Source organism: Sporobolomyces salmoneus, assembly GCF_050403485.1.
Source record: "Sporobolomyces salmoneus JCM6883 DNA, S_salmoneus_JCM6883_v1_ctg35, whole genome shotgun sequence".
Taxonomy (NCBI): Eukaryota; Fungi; Basidiomycota; class Microbotryomycetes; order Sporidiobolales; family Sporidiobolaceae; genus Sporobolomyces; species Sporobolomyces salmoneus.
Window position 1 is genome coordinate 171,766 of NW_027481128.1, and position 17,087 is coordinate 188,852.

The following is a 17,087-nucleotide window of genomic DNA, read 5'->3' on the forward strand; positions in this document are numbered from 1 at the left end:
GGAAACGAGCGGAGGAAGGAGACGATAATGATGATGAAAGAATGGAGAGATTTGCGGATCTGGAATCGGGAGGTCGGAGTCGCCCGAGTAGGTGTGTCTGACTCTCCGGTCTATCGGCTTTGATATACAGTGAGCGAGGTGCGGAAGGCTCGGCAACGAGTGGGGCGAGAGAGGAGAAGGAAGAGCCCTTTCTCGGCCCAGAACCCGGCGAAAGTCTCTCTCCTTCACCTCTACGACTCACGACTCGACAGCAGCAGAGGAATGAAATTAGTACCGTTCGTAGCGACTTGTGCTGCTGTAGCAGTACTCGCTCAACCGTGAGTCCTGTCCTTCTCCTCTCGCTTTCCCTCCTCGTGGCAGGATCTCATCGCTAACTATCTCCTCTCTTCTCCCGCCTCGATAGTGCTCTCGCATGGACCAACGAAGATCAGTAAGCTCTCACATCCTCGCTCTACGTTTCCCCTCCCGCTGCAGACTGACGAGTGGAAATCGACGCGGCTCGTTCAATAGTGAATTGTTCGATATCGTTTCAGCGCTCGAATCTGCCGAAGGAAAAGGCACTACGTTCTACTCGTTCCTCAACACGACGAAATCTGCTTCGGATAAAGAAATCAATAAAGCTTATCGTAAACGTTCTCTCGAACTTCAGTAAGCCTCCCCTCTCCTCTTCCTCTTCCTCGTGAGTGCAGGAGCTAACGAGGGGAGTGTGTGAATGAGTAGCCCGGATAAGAACCCGAATAACAAGAAGATTGCGGATCGATTCGCGAGGTTGGGATTGATCACCAATATTTTGAGGGACGCGGAAAAGAGGAAGAGGTATGACTTCTTCTATGAGAATGGTGTACCGAAATGGAGAGGTAAGACTATCCTGTCACTATCAGCTTGTTGTTGACTCTGAGCTGACTCTTCTTGTGATTTCGCACAGGAACTGGATGTAAGAAACTCTTTCCCCTATTCTCACTCCGACTCGATAGCTGTACTGACTCGAATCCCTGACGTACAGACTACTACTCTCGCTACCGACCTGGACTCACCTCGGTCGTCGCCGGACTCTTCGTCTTCTCCCTCTTCGTCCAATACATTTTCCTCTACCTCACCGCTCGAGTTCAAAAAATGCGCATCACTGCGTTCCGTAACCAAGCTCTCGAAGCCGCGTGGGGACCTACGAAACAAGTTCAACCGGGAAAGAAAAAGCTCAAGGTCAAGACTGGGGATCAAGGAGATCCGTTAGGATTACCCGGAGTTAATGGTGGGAAACCGATCGGTGCGGGTTCGACTATTGAAATGATGATTGAAGGTCAAGATGTTTATATCGTAGAGAACCGTAAAGGTAAAAACCTCGTCCCTCTTTCTCTCTCCGAACTGAAACGAGAGCGAAAAACTGATCATTCTTTTCTTTCGGATTGATAGAAACTCTTCTCACTGAGGATCTCGCCGTCAAACCCACTTGGAAAGATACCTGGATCCCTAACTACATCATCTCGAACTACTTCCCTCAATACGCTTCTTCCTCGAAGAAATCCTCGTCGAAGAAACGTCTCGTAGCTCGAAAACCCCCTCCCGGATTCAACGGAGGCGCGACCTCGGGATCTTCTGGAGAAGAGGAGGTCGTCGATGAGAAGGGAGAGGTCAAGAAGGTCAAGAAGGACAAGGGACCCGGAAGGGGAGTCATTGGGGATGGCAAAGTTGGAGGAAGGAGAAGGAAGACGATTCCGAGACCTAGTACTCCTGTCAAGAAAGACTAGAGCGACGGAAGTACAGAAGGGAAAGGAGAAAGCGGAATATGATACTTCAAGCAGATGGACGAGGTTCTTGGAGGGAAAAGGAAGAGACGAGTTTGCTGTGCGGTCAAAAAATCCATTTTTACAACCTGTTTTCGTTTCTCTGTGTAAAACAAAAGAAAACTACTCGCATTTATGCATTCCATCTCTCTCCGTATACGACCCGTGTGAGGGAGTTGCGAGAATTCTGCGATGCGAGCGAGATATTTTGCAACTGATCAAGATGGGCGATGCTTTTAGTCCATATCCTACCTTCCTGTTACTCCCTCGTCATCATTTCATCTATCCTCCCCCTCCTTTCCTCTTCACACCCGCCGTCGAATTCCCTCCTCTATCTCTCCTGACTTTCTCACACAAGCCCTCAACGATACCCCTCATCTCTTCCGTCATTAACCATTCCGTCATGGATTCTTTCGTAGATTCCGGTAGGGCGAGTTGGCGTTCGATCACGAGGTTCAAGATAGAGACCATCGCAGGGGAAGATTTAGTAAAGGGCAGGAGAGTATTGATCGTTTTACCCTAGAGAGAACGTCGACGAGGTCAGCTTGAGTGACAGGAGAAGAGGAGGGAGAGGGGGAACTCACGTCTAGTAAAGGAGGTGCAAAAGCGCCCGAATCCAACTTGAGAGTCAAAATCCTCCCGACGAAACGATTGTAAGCGTTGATCAATTCGATTTGTCGATTTGAATCTGTGCACTGGACGTTCCATCTAGGTCACTGTTTCAATGAGCTAAGATGACTGTGACCACGCACCATTCTGAGCTTTGACGAGGTCTACCACGAGTGACCAAAACAGTCCAACGTTCCATCTCATGTGTTGTCCATCGTGAATCGAAGGATTCCTCAGTAGCATACCTATCTCGATTGCTATCAGTTTCGCATCTCCGCTCAGCAAGGGCAAGAAAAGAACTTACCTAATCTAACTCGATCTGGTTCATCGTTCCTCTCCCCCTCTTTCTCCTTCGCAAGTCTCTCCACTTCCGCATGTAACACCTCCCACCCTTCCCTAAGCTTCTTACAAAACGCCGCATCGATCGTTGGACCCTTGATCCCGTCCCGAATCACTTTCTCACCAATCCAAATCGTCTTCTTCTTCTCGATCGTCGAGAGGTCGTAGAGTGGCAGGAGACCACAGGAGAGGTAGAGACGTTTGAGGGTGTGAGGGTAGATGGTTGCGAGGGGAGGAGTGGTTGGGGAAGAGGGAGAAGACGGAAGGGGAATCGGTGCGGGGTAAGGAGGAAGAGTTGAGTGAGGTGGGAGAGGCGGAGGAGAGATAGTGTGTAGTTTTAGGAGAGAGTGGAGAGGTGGGAATTGGGTGTTGTCGTTGCGATTTCTGACGAGGGAAGTGAGGATGTTCGAGGCGGTGACTGAAATAGAAGTCTCCGGTAGAGGAGGAGGAGTCTCAGATTCGGAGGGATCGGTGCAAGAAGATTGGAACGTCGTCGAATGATCATAGAGGAAGACGAGAGGGTGAAGATGAAGTCGTTCGATAAGTTCGAAAGCGTATTCGGGATCTTTCCCTAGCAGCATCTTGTCCAGCTCGGCTCCGACTCGTTCTCGACTGATCTTTTTCGGGTCCAGCAGTGCTTGCTGTCAAGTGTGCAGAGTCGCGTTAGTCGCGGCTAGGTCCGAAGAACGGCGAGGAGTTGCTTACTCGGATTTCTTCCCTCTCGATAGCTCTGACCAGTTCCTCATCCAATTCAAATTCTCTTCCGAACCTCGCAGCGAATCGCACCGCCCTTACGACCCTCAACGGATCATCCTTGAATGTCTGAAACGGTTCCAAAGGGGTTCGAATCCGTTTCGGGTGAGAAGGGAGACGGAAACCAAGGTCGGACAAGCCTTTGCCAGTCTGGTCTTCAATCTGCCGTGTACGGAGGTTGTAGAAGAGGGCGTTGATCGTGAGATCTCGTCTTTCGGCGTCTTCGAGGGGTGATCCGAAAGCCTACGAGGCGGAGCTTGGTCAGGAAAGTTCGAAGGAGAGCAGGATGATGAGAGGAACTCACGACAGTAGGAATTCTAGAACCAGGAGAATACACTTCTTGACCCCTCTGTTGTACCCAATCTACTGATAAGTCGCAAACTCTCGCTGTGGCAGTTTCTAGATGTTTCGATTGTTCAGGTTTCGCTTCAATCTTCGTTAGTTTACCCATCTACCCAGAATGACTCATGTGTTAGCTTGCCGTCTCTTCGATGAGAATGAGAGAGGAAAGGAGTTGAGCGAACGAGATGTCGTTGATCGAGAGTTTCTAGATATTGCTCGAACAGAGTAGCGAATTTCAACCCAGTTATCGGGTCTGGCGAAGTTGAGATATCTATATCGTCCGACTCTTTGCCTAGTAGCTATTTAGTCGTAGACAGAGGTCTCCAGGTCAGTTGAATGCTGATTCTCTAGTTTCGCGAACAGATTGCGCGACTCACTTTATCCCTCACCCATCCTCCCGCGATTCGCAATTCAACTTTCTCGTCCTCTCCCCGTCCTCTCAACTTCCCAATCCACTCCCCATTCTCATCCTTCAGTCTGATATCATCGACTTTCTGAGGGTTTCGATCGACCCATTCCGCGCATTCGACGAGTAGACCCGCAAGTCTTTGCTCGTTCGGCGTCAGGGCGATCGTTGGGATAGACATCGAGCGAATGGAGTAGCTGGGAGAGCGTAAAGGGAGGGACGAAGACGAGGTTGAACGAATGAAGGTGGAAATTCGAAGTGAGCGTCGGAGCATTCAAGACGGGAAGTGGTGAGAGTGCTATTGTTCAGTAGACCATTCGACTGGGGTGCTAGTCGTTCCGAAGCCGGTGATTGACGATGAAAGAGATCAAGAAACGGAAGGAACAATTCTCGAAGGACTTTCTTCCCGGTTCCACCACCTTTACCAACCAGAAACAATCCGAGAAACATGCCGCCACCACCTATGGCCCACCCTGGAGCAGCCGGAGGCGAGCCCTCCATGTTTGACAAGAGTTAGTTCTCCTCTCCCCTCCTCTCTTCCGCTTCATCTCACTGACTCTCCCTCTACCCTCATGCTGGTAGTGAAGATGGGAGCGTTCACTGGAGGAATGGTTGGATTAACGATCGGGTTCATCTTCGGTTCCTTCGCTGTGATTACTCGAGGTGCCGGACCTAAAGGTTTCTTGCCTTCAATTTCGACTTATATGCTCTCGTCGGGAGCTACTTTCGCATTCTTCATGTCTAGTAGGTTGACTGTTGCTGGCTTCGAGGGGTTCTCAAACGACTGACTCGAACCCCGCTTTCTCCTACAGTTGGATCGGTTATTCGAACGGATGGTTTAACGATGAATGAATGGGCTCAACTACAAATCGATCAAGGCAAAGCAGTTGGAGTACCCACTTACACTCAGAACGCCGTCGCTCAATCCCCGATCATGCAATCTTGGAGACGGAGGGGTCAGGTCTTCGAAAAGGACAACTAAGGAATGGAACCTCGTCTTGATGAGGCGCGGCGGGAAACGAAGCAAAGAACGAATTGACAATTTACATGAAGTGCTCGGCAAAATAGTCTTATCACCCCTCTTCAGACGATTCCGCGAGAGTGAGAGAGATTCGATGAGAGACAGAAATTACAGAGAGCAACGAATGACAACAAAGAAGCTATCCACGGACGTATGAGACAACAAACTACTTCCTTCTTATGAGTACAGTACACAGACCCGCAAGCGAAACCTCCTCCGATAGATCGTTCGTTCAAACCATTCTCTCGTCTTTCTCCTTCTCGTCCTCCTTCTCCTTCTCTGCCTCCGGATCTCCCTCCCAATACCCCATCTCTCCTTTTCTCGCGCTCTCAACCCACTCGCTGATCAACCTAGCCGTCTCCCTCCCCAAGTCGTACACTCCGTCACTCTTATCGAACATTTCGACATGAGCTTGAATCTCGCCGTCAGCTCGGGTGTTCGTTGACGGAGTGAAGAGAGAGAGTTGTGCGGGTTTGGTCGGGAGAATGAGGAAAGTACGGGCGGCGGGCGAGGAAGGATTTGGCGGGTGGAGAGTGTAGAAACTAAGGGAGAATACGTTAGCGTCGTTCCGAGGGCCTGACGCCGAGATGTAAGTCAGAGAAGGCACTAACCAGTGGAACCCGATACCCTTCTCCCTACAGCTGACAACGTCCTCCAATCTCTGTTCCAGTTCGCTCACTTTCCACAACTCTCCAACGAACGACAAATGACTCGTCGCCCAAGTCCAGTGTTCGACCAACTTATCTCGATTATACCAGCCAGCACCTACGACCGCCGCGGCAGCTGTACCCGCTAAGACTGAAGAAGCGAGGAAACCCCATCCAGTCGAGCTCGTTTCCGATTTCGAGTCGGTTGTCGTTGTAACTTCTTTCGATTTCCCTTTTCCCTTCGACGCACTCGTACTACTCGTTGGTGTGCTGGCTTGTTCCTTCTGAGTCGTGCTGCCGGTAGCACTCTTGAATAATCCATAACCAGCTCCGAGGGTTGTCAGCACGGCCTGTCCCTTGCTCGTCCAGTCCATCGCTTTGTCGAACGTCGATTTGAATACTCGAGGATTGAGCCCGAGGAGTGGGGAATCGTAGGCGATTAAACCGAGGATTGGGAGAGAAGCTGAGGAGAGTGTTGAGAGGAGAGTATCGGAGATCACGAGGCCACCCATACTACCACGCCAAGCGGAAAGCAAGCGTCCTGACATCAGTCGCGAGTCGTTCCGAGAGCAGGAGTAAGGGAAAGCTCACGAATGACCTAACAAGATCAAACGAACTTGACCCGTTCCACCTCTGCTTCGATACTCAGCTTTCTTTTCCGCTACTACATTGATCAGCCATGTTATATGATTATCGACTGTTACGGTACTCTGGATCAGCTCATCGTCTCTTGCGGGGAGGAGGGAGGAGATCAATCTTGCCGGCGACTCGTAGCTCTCCTCTCGTATCAAACGGAGGGTACACCACCGGCTCGAACTCGATTCCACTAGGTGCCAGGATGGCTCTCAAACGTTGTGGAAAGTCCGCAAAGCTGTTTTGACGGAGGAAAACGACTTCATCAGTTAGGGAAATTGATGATGCAATAAGCCTTGAAGAGACGTACGTATCGCTCCCGCCTTTGAAGCCATGCACGAAGGTACCGATTACTAGTTCTCTGGATCCGGCGGAAGTGGTGGTAGTGTCGGACATGTTCAATGAGGAAGAAGAAACGAAACTCGCAGAATCACCTCTCTTCTATCGACCATTCACTCAACAAACTGATCCTATCAAGCGCGACTATAGACTCACAACACGAGTCTATAGAACCTTCGCCGCCTCCCCGACGCCTCAATTCCAGCTGAAGTCTCAATGAACAACGGTTCGAGCCTCCGTACGACGTGTCAGCTCTGACGCTCTGCTCGACGCTGAACGACAGCGAGGACTGACGGGACGGAAACTGGGGTGCTTGAGACCGGAGAGGAACCCGCAACAAAGCACTGAGAAGGGGAAGGTGTGTGTGAATTTGGTGAGATTTCGCTTATAAGTTGTCTTTCCGGGATGGCTGCTAGGCTACTGACGCCTTGCTCTCCTTGAGCAGATCAAATTCATTGCCGAAGACCTCGCTGAGACGACAAACGGACATTGCGCGACTCGAGACTTCGTGCGAGCTCGAGGTTCGAACTTTCAACGTTTCGCCCGGTTGGCATCGTGCGATTTCGCGCGACGCTTTGACCTGCCTCAGCTGAACAGTCTCGTCGCGACGTGCTGGTAGTGAGCTTTTCACCTAGGTCAAACGCTGTCGTGGCTCGAAGAACGCTCTTTCGAGCTCGAACTGACTGTCTTGCCAAGTCTCAGTTTCTCAGTCGTTTCCTCACTTTGTCTTCTCCCGTTCTACTCTCTAGGTATGTTCGCACTTCTGCACCCGCTTCCCTTCCGTCAGAAGCGAACGAACAGCTCAAAGCTCACTAGCTCCCCATTGATTCAATCGCTTCATGCTTCTCTGCCTTCTCCCGGTCGTCTTCCCGCCATTCTCTCATCGATCTCATCTCCTCGAAATACAGGGAAGCTTCCTTGGCGGCGAATGCTGAATCGTCGGAGCGTGGGAGACGCCGTCGACCATTCAGTCGGGTTCCCGTTCTTCTCCGACGAAACCTTCGAAAGGCGAATGGGAGCGCCGAGCAGGCTTGTGTTTCTCTTTGATCGATCCGACATCTCCGAAACTCGCAAAGAAAACGGTGGTTACCGCGTGTAAAACCAATTGTGCAGGAAAGAAGAGAGAGCGAAGGTGGGGGATTTGGAAGAAAGATGAAGACTTTGGAGCTCCAAATAAGCGCCAACACGCTAAAAACGCGGACGAGAAGGGGCACCCGAAATAATTCGAAAAAACTTGGAGTTTTCCGTACGGAGTCCCCCTTCCTCTTCCCTCCTCCTCTCTCCCATCGCTGAGCTTTCATTGCAGCAGTACTGTACTCGACCTTCTACCGGCACTCTACGACTCTTCCCTCGAGCAGAACTCCTCAGAGTCGATTTCGCAACCTTCGCAGACCGCCTTTTCTCCCTCACTCCCTTCACTACGACCACGATGTCGAACCTTGAAGACACTAGGAAAGATGTCAAGGAACAGGAAGCGTTCGAGCATCATCAGAAGGAGAATGGAACCCTCGCAACGTCAGCTCTCGAAGGTGGACAAATTGTCGACCGTGAACGACTCGAGAAACGTTTGTTGAGGAAGTTGGACGCTAGATTCTTGATGTGAGTACCCTTATCTATGACTGAGGTGAGGGAGAGGGCTGGAAGAAGGGAGAACCGAGTTGAGGTCGATTTTTCGATTTTCTTCTTTCTGATGGCCATATCTCCCAACGCCTCCTCCTGGCCTCCTCCTCGCTCGGGATTCATCGAGCTGATGTCGTTCTCTGCCTCTCCTAGCCTCATCGTCATATACATTCTAAATTATATTGATCGACAAGCATTGAGCGCCGCGAAATCGTACGGTGTCGTTACCGATCTAGGATTGAAAGGACAAGAGTACCCTACGCTGCTTTCCATCCTATACGTAGGATACATACTTATGCAGTAAGTCGAAAATTTTCACCGTATTGCGCTGGAGCGAGAACTCATCCTGTTTCGATCGTTCAGAATTCCGTCAAACATGCTCGTTCAGTACTCGGGCCGACCTTCTCTCTTCCTTCCTGGTGCCATTGTCATCTGGGGAGTCATCAGTTTGGCCACGGCCTTTGTGAAGAACTTTGGTCAGGCAGTGGTAGTCCGTGAGTTCTTCTTTTCCAGCTTTCGACAGCTTACTCCGTCACTTACGTCGCTCTCCTTTCGCTGCAATCGTCAAGGTTTCTTCCTCGGCTTTGTCGAAGCTGCGTTCTTCCCTGGTGCGATCTTGGTCCTCAGTTCATGGTATCGACGAAACGAGCTCGGTCTTCGAATTACGATTCTTTACTGCGGTTCCCTCATTTCAAACGCTTTCGGTCCCTTGATCGCCTACGTGAGTATCTTCCACCTGCAGCAAATGTAGCGACGTCGTTACGCGGACTATACTGACCCTGAACCTTTCGTTTCGTCTTCAACAGGGAATTCTCGAAACGATGGAAGGAGCAAAAGGAATGCGAGCATGGCACTGGCTATTCATCATTGAAGGAGCTCTCACTTGCTTCGTCGGTGTGATCACCGCTTTCAGTGAGTGCTTCTACTTGAATTCCGACGATCATCTTTCTCGAACTGACGGACGTCTTCCCTCGCAACTCACGACAGTCCTTCCCGATTTCCCTCACAACTCTCGAGGATTCTCCGCTACCGAGAAGCATCTCGCCGAGACCAGGATGACTGAAGATACCGGTATGAAAGATGAGACGAAGGTTTCGACTTTCCAAGCTTTGAAAATGGCTCTTTGCGACTACAAACGTACGTATCTCTCGCTATGTACCCGACCACTTCTCAGCACTGACGTTCTGTGCCACTGCTAGTCTGGGTCATGGCTCTCTCGCTCACATCGATGACGGTCGGACTCAGTTTCAACCAATTCTTCCCTCAACTCACGGCGTCCCTCGGTTACGCGAAGCAATTCTCCCTCCTCCTCTGTGCTCCTCCTTTCGCTTTCGCTGCCATGTGAGCTGAACCGCGCTTCTCAAGTCACTCTTGAAACTGACCCTCTTTTCCGTTCTAGTTGCGCATTCTTCGTTTCTCGCCACTCTGACAAGACCAATGAACGTTACTGGCACATCGTCATCCCTGCTTCGATTGGAATCATCGGCTTCATCATCGGAATGTCGACCCAAAACTGTCAGTTTTTCTCTCTCCGCTCGAACCGAGACAAAGCTCATTCTCGCTTCATTCACAGTTGGAGCTCGTTACTTCGCCCTCTTCCTTCAAGCTCAATCCTACTCCGGATTCGTCTGTTTCCTCGCGTGGGTTTCCGCTACGTGAGTCTTAATTTCCTCGACTTCGAAGGATACGGCGTTCAAGGAGCTGACTTCTCGCTGTCACAGTTTCGCTCGCCCTTCGATGAAGCGTGCCGTATCGATCGCTTTCGTCAACGCTTTCTCTCAGCTCGGTAACGTCGCCGGAGCTTACTGCTTCGACGCTTCGTGGGCTCCTACCTACGCGAAATCCTACGGTGGGTCTCCCCTCCTGCTTCCTCTCGCTTGGGATCCCAGCTTATAGTTCGTCCATTCCACAGCCATCTGCATCAGTACCTTCGTCTTTGCCATCGCCGGCTGCACTTTCCACCGATGGACTCTCGCCCGTCTCAACAAGCGACTCGAAGCGAGGGATGAAGGTGAAGTTCTCGGTCAAGAACACAAGGGACTCGATCCCATGGATTTCCCGGCTGGATTCCGTTACACTTTATAGAGCGGTCTACTTTGTGTCGTGGTTAGACTCCAGGGTATATATTTTCTTTGTGGATTTTTTTGTCTAGATTTCACTTGGTTCTTCCGCGTTAATGGTCAGTACGTATCCTCCTCCTTACTGGTGTGAGCTCGTGGGACCTCGAGAGCTTCAGCGACCTGCAAGACGGAGAGGGCGGCGGTCAACAAGGCAAGGGTTGCAGATGATCAAAGCTTTCGTATCGCCACTTCAACCTTCGTGCTCCTGCTCTATACCTCCAATGTGAATCGATACAGACTCTCGTAGCAGCTTTTTGGCTGTAATCTGATGCAGGCGAGTCCGGGCCCGCGTCCCTATGGTGCTGAGGCGAGGTCTAATCTTCCTTCGACTCGCGCAGATTCCGTCAAACATGCTCTTTCAATACTCGGGACGGCCTTCGCTCTTCCTACCAGCCGCCATTGTCATCTGGGGAGTCATCAGTTTGGCAACGGCCTTTGTCAAAAACTTTGGTCAGGCCGTGGTAGTCCGTGAGTTCTTCTCTTCCCTGCTCTCGACAGCTCACTCCGTCACTTACGTCGCACTCCTTTCGCTGCAATCGTCAAGGTTTCTTCCTCGGCTTTGTCGAAGCGAGGTTATGCTCGAGACGAGAGCAGCACACATAACTGCGAGGAAATCGAGGATCTCGGGGAACTTGAAGGAGGAAGAAAAGCCCTCGTCCTGCCTCCAGTGATCGGCTTCTATGGGGGTTCACAGCACCGGAGCATAGAAGCTTACACTTGCCACGAACGAGCCTTGCCTGAGACGGAGAATGAAGGCGAAAGAGCCAACTCACGACGAACGATTCGGGTGCACAGTTCGTCGTCCTTTCGAATCGTCGTTTCGAAACCTCGCACGCTCTCGTGCACGAGTCCTCAAATTGTCAATTGATCGAGGAAATTCGAGGATTGCACCGCCTACCAATCTGCGGAACTTGCTCGCAGCAGCTCGAAAAAAGGTCCTCTCTTCTCATCTCTCTCTCTGCTTCCTGCTCAACCGGACTTCATCGACTGCATCTCGCATCTACTGTACACGGAAACGACTCTCACACCTCAACGCTCGATCCTCCACCGTCTTCATCAAACTTCCTTGATCTGCAGCGCCTCCCTCTCGATCATCAATCTTCATAGACGACTATGCTAGGCTTCCATCATTTCGTAAGTCTCCACATCCTGCTAGAATGCTAGATCTGCACAGGGAGACGGGGCAGGAGGCTCGAGGTGGAATGAGGTCATTCTCATCTCTCTTGAAGCCTCATGGACGCTGGATCACGGGCGGAGAGCTAAAGACAAGGCGGTGAAACCATACGGCTACTGACCTGTTGCTCGTATATACAGGGAACCTTTCTCCTTTTCGCCGCGTTCGTGCTCCTTCTAGTGTCATGTTTGACCTCCCCTCTATGTGAGTTCCGCGGTTGTATCCATCCATCCGGACCTTTGGCTAACACCTCTCGGTACTCCCTAGTCGGACCTGATCGAGATTTCGCTATCGCAAAGGTGAGCTTGCAAGATCTCCCGATTTCTTTCCGAAACGATTCTCTAACTCTTCGTTCTTTCGTTTCGCTCATAGGCTCGAGTCGCAGCTTCAATCTCTGCTACTTCGTCGATCTCGGTACCAGTGACAAGTGATATCAAATTCGGAGTTTTCGGGTACTGCTACAACATCGCAAAGTGAGTCGAATTTCGTCAGAATCTACCTTGAAGCTTTCTCACGATCTCCCCTCTCCCGTCTCCGTTTTCAGTGGACAAGACCAATGTAGTCCGACCCAACTTGGGTACACGATTCCTCCCATCATCAACGAAATCGCCACGATCACGGGAAACGGAGTCGATCAAAGTACGCAAGACACCATTCGGTCCGTCACGAAGGCCTTTGTCGTCCACCCGATCGCTACCGGAATCGCTTTTCTAGCATTCTTGATTGCGGCGTGTTCGGATCGAATCGGATTCCTCTGCGCCTCGCTCTTCACCCTCTTCTCGTTCATCGTAACCGTTGTGTGCGTTGTGCTGGATATCGTCTTCTTCTATGTCGTAAGGAGGTACGTCGAGAACAACTACGATGTGAATGTCGACATTAATTATTCTGCCGGTACTTGGGTGTAAGTTTCTCAGTCACTCTCACCCGCGAGAATCGAAAGCTGACAATTTCGTTTCCGTCTGTAGAACCGTTGCTGCTCTGTGCTGTGAGTTTGTCGGGTTCTTTGCGACATGTTGCGCATGCTTGACCGCAAGGAGAAAAGCGCGACGAGCGAACACCTGGTAGACCCTAAATACAAATTTTATCATCCCTTGTTTTCCCTTCCTCCGTATTACTACCTTGTATCCGCATACATCCTCCGGATTTGCTTGCTCGCTGGACGAAATAGACACTTTTGAATTTCCCAAAATTCGACTTAGCGAAATGAGAGCGATCGACTGGAGTTGTTCCTCACTTCTCACTTCGACCTCAGCCATACAGCGCGTTCTACAGCTTCACAGAAGAGCACCTACCACACAGTACCGCAGTCAGACCCTCAGCAGCAACCGAATTAGCTAGAAGTGATCTAGCAGTCTCATCAGTAAGTTCCATCTCTCCGCGCTCTCTACACTGCTCTACCCGCTTCGGTACCACATTTGACTCACATGCACCCTGACTAACCATTCTCTCCGCTCGCAGTGGCCCGTAATGAAGAGAAAGCGCAATCCATGTTGTATCGATTCCGAGAAGCCCAAGCGGCCGAACTCGGACTCGCGCAAAAGACGGATCGTCGACCACGAGTTGCCGCGAGTTGTAAAGACTTGAGACAGTGCGAGAGGTGGAGGGGAGAGATCTTGAGGGAAGTTAGTAGGAAAGTTTCAAAGATTCAGGATGGTCAGTCTCGTCTCTGCTCTATCCGTCGTCGTGAGACGATGACTGATGGCGGATGACTGTGTGTTGGCAGCTGGGTTGACGGATTACGAGATTCGGGATTTGAACGATCAGATTAATAAATTGTTGAGGGAGAAATGGCATTGGGAGAACCAGATCATCGCGCTGGGAGGTGCAAACTACAAGAGGGCAGCGGGGAAATCGACGGATGCAGACGGCAGAGAAGTACCAGGGCAACGAGGTTACAAGTGAGTTGTATTTCCCCTCTCGAGGGAATCTTTTCCTTGCTCTCTTCCGCTATCACTGCTGATCACGGATATCGTTTGTTTCGATAGATACTTCGGTCGAGCAAAAGAACTACCGGGAGTACGGGAACTCTTCTCGACGTCAGCCGCGAACGAAGCAGAATTAGAATCGTACAAAACTATAAAAATCTCCCTTTTCGATAACGCTGCTCCCGAGTACTATGGAGATCAAGCTGAACAAGGGGAGAGCGGGAAGAAGCTGCTGGAAGATGAGCTAGAGGCTGAGAAAACAGGTAAGGCCATCAATTCCTCTCTGTCTCGATTTTGCGATCTTCGAGATTTTCTCGCGGTCGGCCTATGTCCGCTCGTATGTTGAGAACGACTCACTGACTCACTCCTTTATTGCTGATAGCGTGGGAAGAAGCAGTCGAAAACCTCGAAGGCGAATTCGAACAATTACCGTCAATTCCTCTCCCCACTCGATCAATCATCAACCTCTCCTCCACCTCCTCGACCGATACGCCCATGACAACAACAGAAGAAGAACCCGAAGCAGTGAATCAAGATGGGAAACGTAAAGCCTCAAGCGCAAAATCTTCGACGAAGAAAACAAAACTCTCGGATGGATCCGCTGTCGCTTCTTCTTCTTCGAATGGACAAGCACAAGGGTTTGAGAGTATCTTCGAACCCGAGTTGCTGAAGCAACCGAAGCTATTGACGATGGAGGAGATGGAGAAAGCTTTGGTTGGGAGACAGAAACAAATGTTGCTCGAGGAGTATGGAGCTTGAAGTCGCTATTCTCGTTTGTTTTTACTGTTTGATGGTGTCATGAGAAAGTCCGTGTTGTAGCATCAATTCCCTCTGCCTGATTGGGACTCGAGAGAGAGACATAGCAGAAAGAATTCCCTTGCATTCCTCGTCAAAACTCAGCTGATTCCTCTCTTCCCACATTCCTCAATCAGTTAGTGTTCCTCATCGCTCTCGACCCCCTTCGGTACCTGGCTCAATGATCACCACGGTGTTCCCGCTCTCGCAGTGACGCTCTTCAAGCTGCTGGTTACAGGGAGAGCATTCAGCAGTGCGCGCCACGGCTGAAGGGAAGAGCTCTTGTCTACATATGCGAGCAACGGATGTCAGACGACGACGAAAACTAGCGTTTGGGTAGCTGTCGCCGCTTCGACAAGCTGAAACTCGAAGACTCTCGAGACTCCAAAATGGCTGAGACTCGAAAGTCGCGGCGCTGTCCGTGCGACAGGTAGAAAAGGACAACGGTCAACGAAAACCGACCTTACATAGCACAGAGACCAACGGAAGCCAGACAGACACCTTCAAACGAATCGCTCAGACTCTTCCCGACGCTACATCCTTTGTTTCCGACCGATCTTCCTCGACTTCTCTGACTTCTTACAGCTCGAATGCACGACCAGAGTGAAGACGTCAAGACTGTTTGGTGTAATGGGAAATTGCGGTCAAGAACTGTTACAAGGCATCAAGAACCGTCCCAACTTACCCATTTTACCAGATCGACCATCTCTCGTCGAAGCTTAACCTGATTCCTCTCGATCTCATCTCCTTGATCAGACGAGTCTCGCGACCGGTCTTGTCAGAGTCTAGTAATTGGTCCCTCCATGACGCTTCTGGTCCTGACAGTGGTTCGTAAGGACTCTGGCTCATATGATGGAAATTGATCGTTTTCAGACTGCTCGTTGCCGAAAGGGCCTGAAGGAACGGATCAAACGAATTGGGCGAAATTTTGTGATTGTATTCGATAGAGAGGCAAGAGAGGCCCGAAGGGAGAGCGTTGGCGAGGGTTTTGGTTAGGATTTCGTCGACAGAGGTGTGTCTGCCGACTGATTCGATGATGAGGAGGAAACGAAGAGAGGAAATCGGCGAGAGGACGCGAGCGACGACTGTGTCTACCGTCGAGGGTTCGTAAGGTAATTTGAGGGCGAGACGTTCGAGGTGGACCAAAATCGTAAGATCCAGATCGGGAGTGAGGTGAACAGACAGATAACGGAGAGATTGATGGGAGCGTCTGAGAATCGACGCTAAAGACAAGGCCGATTTGAAGCTGCCTGTTGGGTATGGCTGTTCAAAACCTTCGTACGCTCCTCGTGCAGCGACGTTGGCGGAATCGAGTGGATGGCGAGGACGGAGTCCAAACGAGGGGATCCTCTTGTCCTTCTGTGATCCTTGAAAGCATTCGACGACACTGTCCATCGGTACCAAGAGTGCGTGCGGGATACGAGTCAACCAGACTCGTTGCACCGAGGGCAAGAGTCGAAGAAGTTTGTCGAACAGGTCCGTCGCTTCGAGGGGAGGTTTCGGGGGCCCGAGGGCATCGACGTCTTCCAGAACCACAGAGAAGCCCTCCAAATTGACGGTACGAACGAGGGAACAGAGATGAGGGTTTTGTCGGAGTTTCGAGAGGAGAAGCCTTGTTTGGGTGGACAACCCATAGGTCTCTAGTTGTCCATTTTCATTCCGATTGATCCAGCAGACAATTCTTATGCGAACGGTGTTGTAAAGTCGGGGTTGAGCAATGGAGAGAAAGAGTCTTGAGGTGAGACAGCTTCGAGCGAGATCTTGTTCGTCCTCGACGTGTTCGAAAATGCATTCGAGTGCGTCGTACGGGAGGAAGGAGATCATCGAACTGGCTAGGTCGGATCGAGTCGGGGACGAGTGACGAGAGATAGAGCGAAGAGGAGGAGAGTGAAGGGGAGCATGCGAAGTGAAATGGTGCCAGCGAATCAGACACGACGCTCTAAGGTAGTAGAACCGAGAACGACTCACGAAGCGGGAACGCAGAAGCTCGGGTCGGAGGGAAAGGGGAGTGAGAAAGAGAAGAGATTCGTCTTCGAGGGGTCCGCATTTCATTCGAAAAGCGATCCGTGTCGTCTTCCGCGGAGAAGAACAGCGACGGCGACGAAGACAACCTCAACCTGTCTGCTATTGAGTCTATTCCGACGAGAAGACACATGATATCGTTTGTGTTTCTTTTGTTTTTGCACAAAATACCTGAATATGAAAGAGCTCGACTGTCGAGCTCTACCTGCCTCGACCTACCGAAAATGCTAATGACCTTTATATGTTGTGAGAGAGAGAGAAGATGAAGAGTGTAGCTGGAACAGGTCGAAAGAAAGAGGAGGAAAGACAAACAGAGGAGAAAAGGAAGAGGAATACTAAGGAAAAGAGTCGAGAGATACGCCGGTTTTTCGCCAACTTGGTTTATCTATTGAGCAGCCTTGACAGCGGCAGCGGCAGCTATAATCGATCGCGAGCATGTCAGTTCATCCGGTCATCGATTGAAAGGGGGGGGGGGGGGGGGGGAAAAAAAAAAAAAAAAAAAAAAAACAAAAAAAAAATATAGCAAAAATGAATAAACAGAAAGAAAAAAAAAAAAAAAAA

The 17,087-nt window shown here is 50.7% G+C and overlaps 7 protein-coding genes across 7 annotated transcripts; 4 read left to right on the forward strand and 3 right to left on the reverse strand.

Annotated features, from left to right (window-relative positions):
* Positions 1–261: 261 nt before the first annotated feature.
* On the forward strand, positions 262–1,745 carry JCM6883_004201 (uncharacterized protein; the record flags this gene model as incomplete). The annotated part of the gene is made up of 7 exons (XM_076633239.1): positions 262–317; positions 404–430; positions 511–648; positions 721–857; positions 926–934; positions 1,004–1,330; positions 1,411–1,745. 7 exons carry the CDS (start codon positions 262–264, stop codon positions 1,743–1,745), a joined length of 1,029 nt encoding a protein of 342 aa, XP_076486844.1.
* A 318-nt stretch (positions 1,746–2,063) lies between these two features.
* CCA1 (tRNA adenylyltransferase) lies at positions 2,064–4,504 on the reverse strand (the record flags this gene model as incomplete). The annotated part of the gene is made up of 8 exons (XM_076633240.1): positions 2,064–2,300; positions 2,366–2,469; positions 2,534–2,635; positions 2,695–3,370; positions 3,435–3,725; positions 3,787–3,933; positions 4,007–4,123; positions 4,202–4,504. The coding sequence occupies 8 exons, from the start codon at positions 4,502–4,504 to the stop codon at positions 2,064–2,066; spliced, it is 1,977 nt and encodes a 658-aa protein (XP_076486845.1).
* Positions 4,505–4,678: 174 nt separating this feature from the next.
* On the forward strand, positions 4,679–5,212 carry MGR2 (Mgr2p; the record flags this gene model as incomplete). Its single annotated transcript, XM_076633241.1, has 3 exons — positions 4,679–4,742; positions 4,813–4,974; positions 5,043–5,212. The coding sequence occupies 3 exons, from the start codon at positions 4,679–4,681 to the stop codon at positions 5,210–5,212; spliced, it is 396 nt and encodes a 131-aa protein (XP_076486846.1).
* A 271-nt stretch (positions 5,213–5,483) lies between these two features.
* Positions 5,484–6,927, reverse strand: JCM6883_004204 (esterase/lipase family protein; the record flags this gene model as incomplete). Its single annotated transcript, XM_076633242.1, has 5 exons — positions 5,484–5,793; positions 5,863–6,411; positions 6,490–6,595; positions 6,660–6,769; positions 6,842–6,927. The coding sequence occupies 5 exons, from the start codon at positions 6,925–6,927 to the stop codon at positions 5,484–5,486; spliced, it is 1,161 nt and encodes a 386-aa protein (XP_076486847.1).
* A 1,372-nt stretch (positions 6,928–8,299) lies between these two features.
* Positions 8,300–10,575, forward strand: JCM6883_004205 (uncharacterized protein; the record flags this gene model as incomplete). The annotated part of the gene is made up of 11 exons (XM_076633243.1): positions 8,300–8,469; positions 8,644–8,790; positions 8,854–8,984; positions 9,060–9,211; positions 9,297–9,402; positions 9,478–9,627; positions 9,690–9,831; positions 9,890–10,005; positions 10,064–10,145; positions 10,212–10,339; positions 10,403–10,575. The coding sequence occupies 11 exons, from the start codon at positions 8,300–8,302 to the stop codon at positions 10,573–10,575; spliced, it is 1,497 nt and encodes a 498-aa protein (XP_076486848.1).
* A 1,148-nt stretch (positions 10,576–11,723) lies between these two features.
* Positions 11,724–14,468, forward strand: ISY1 (Isy1p; the record flags this gene model as incomplete). Its single annotated transcript, XM_076633244.1, has 10 exons — positions 11,724–11,744; positions 11,925–11,988; positions 12,052–12,083; positions 12,157–12,257; positions 12,329–12,685; positions 12,750–12,769; positions 13,243–13,437; positions 13,508–13,682; positions 13,770–13,972; positions 14,092–14,468. The coding sequence occupies 10 exons, from the start codon at positions 11,724–11,726 to the stop codon at positions 14,466–14,468; spliced, it is 1,545 nt and encodes a 514-aa protein (XP_076486849.1).
* A 726-nt stretch (positions 14,469–15,194) lies between these two features.
* On the reverse strand, positions 15,195–16,328 carry JCM6883_004207 (uncharacterized protein; the record flags this gene model as incomplete). Its single annotated transcript, XM_076633245.1, has 1 exon — positions 15,195–16,328. One exon carries the CDS (start codon positions 16,326–16,328, stop codon positions 15,195–15,197), a length of 1,134 nt encoding a protein of 377 aa, XP_076486850.1.
* Between the last annotated feature and the right edge of the window lie 759 nt (positions 16,329–17,087).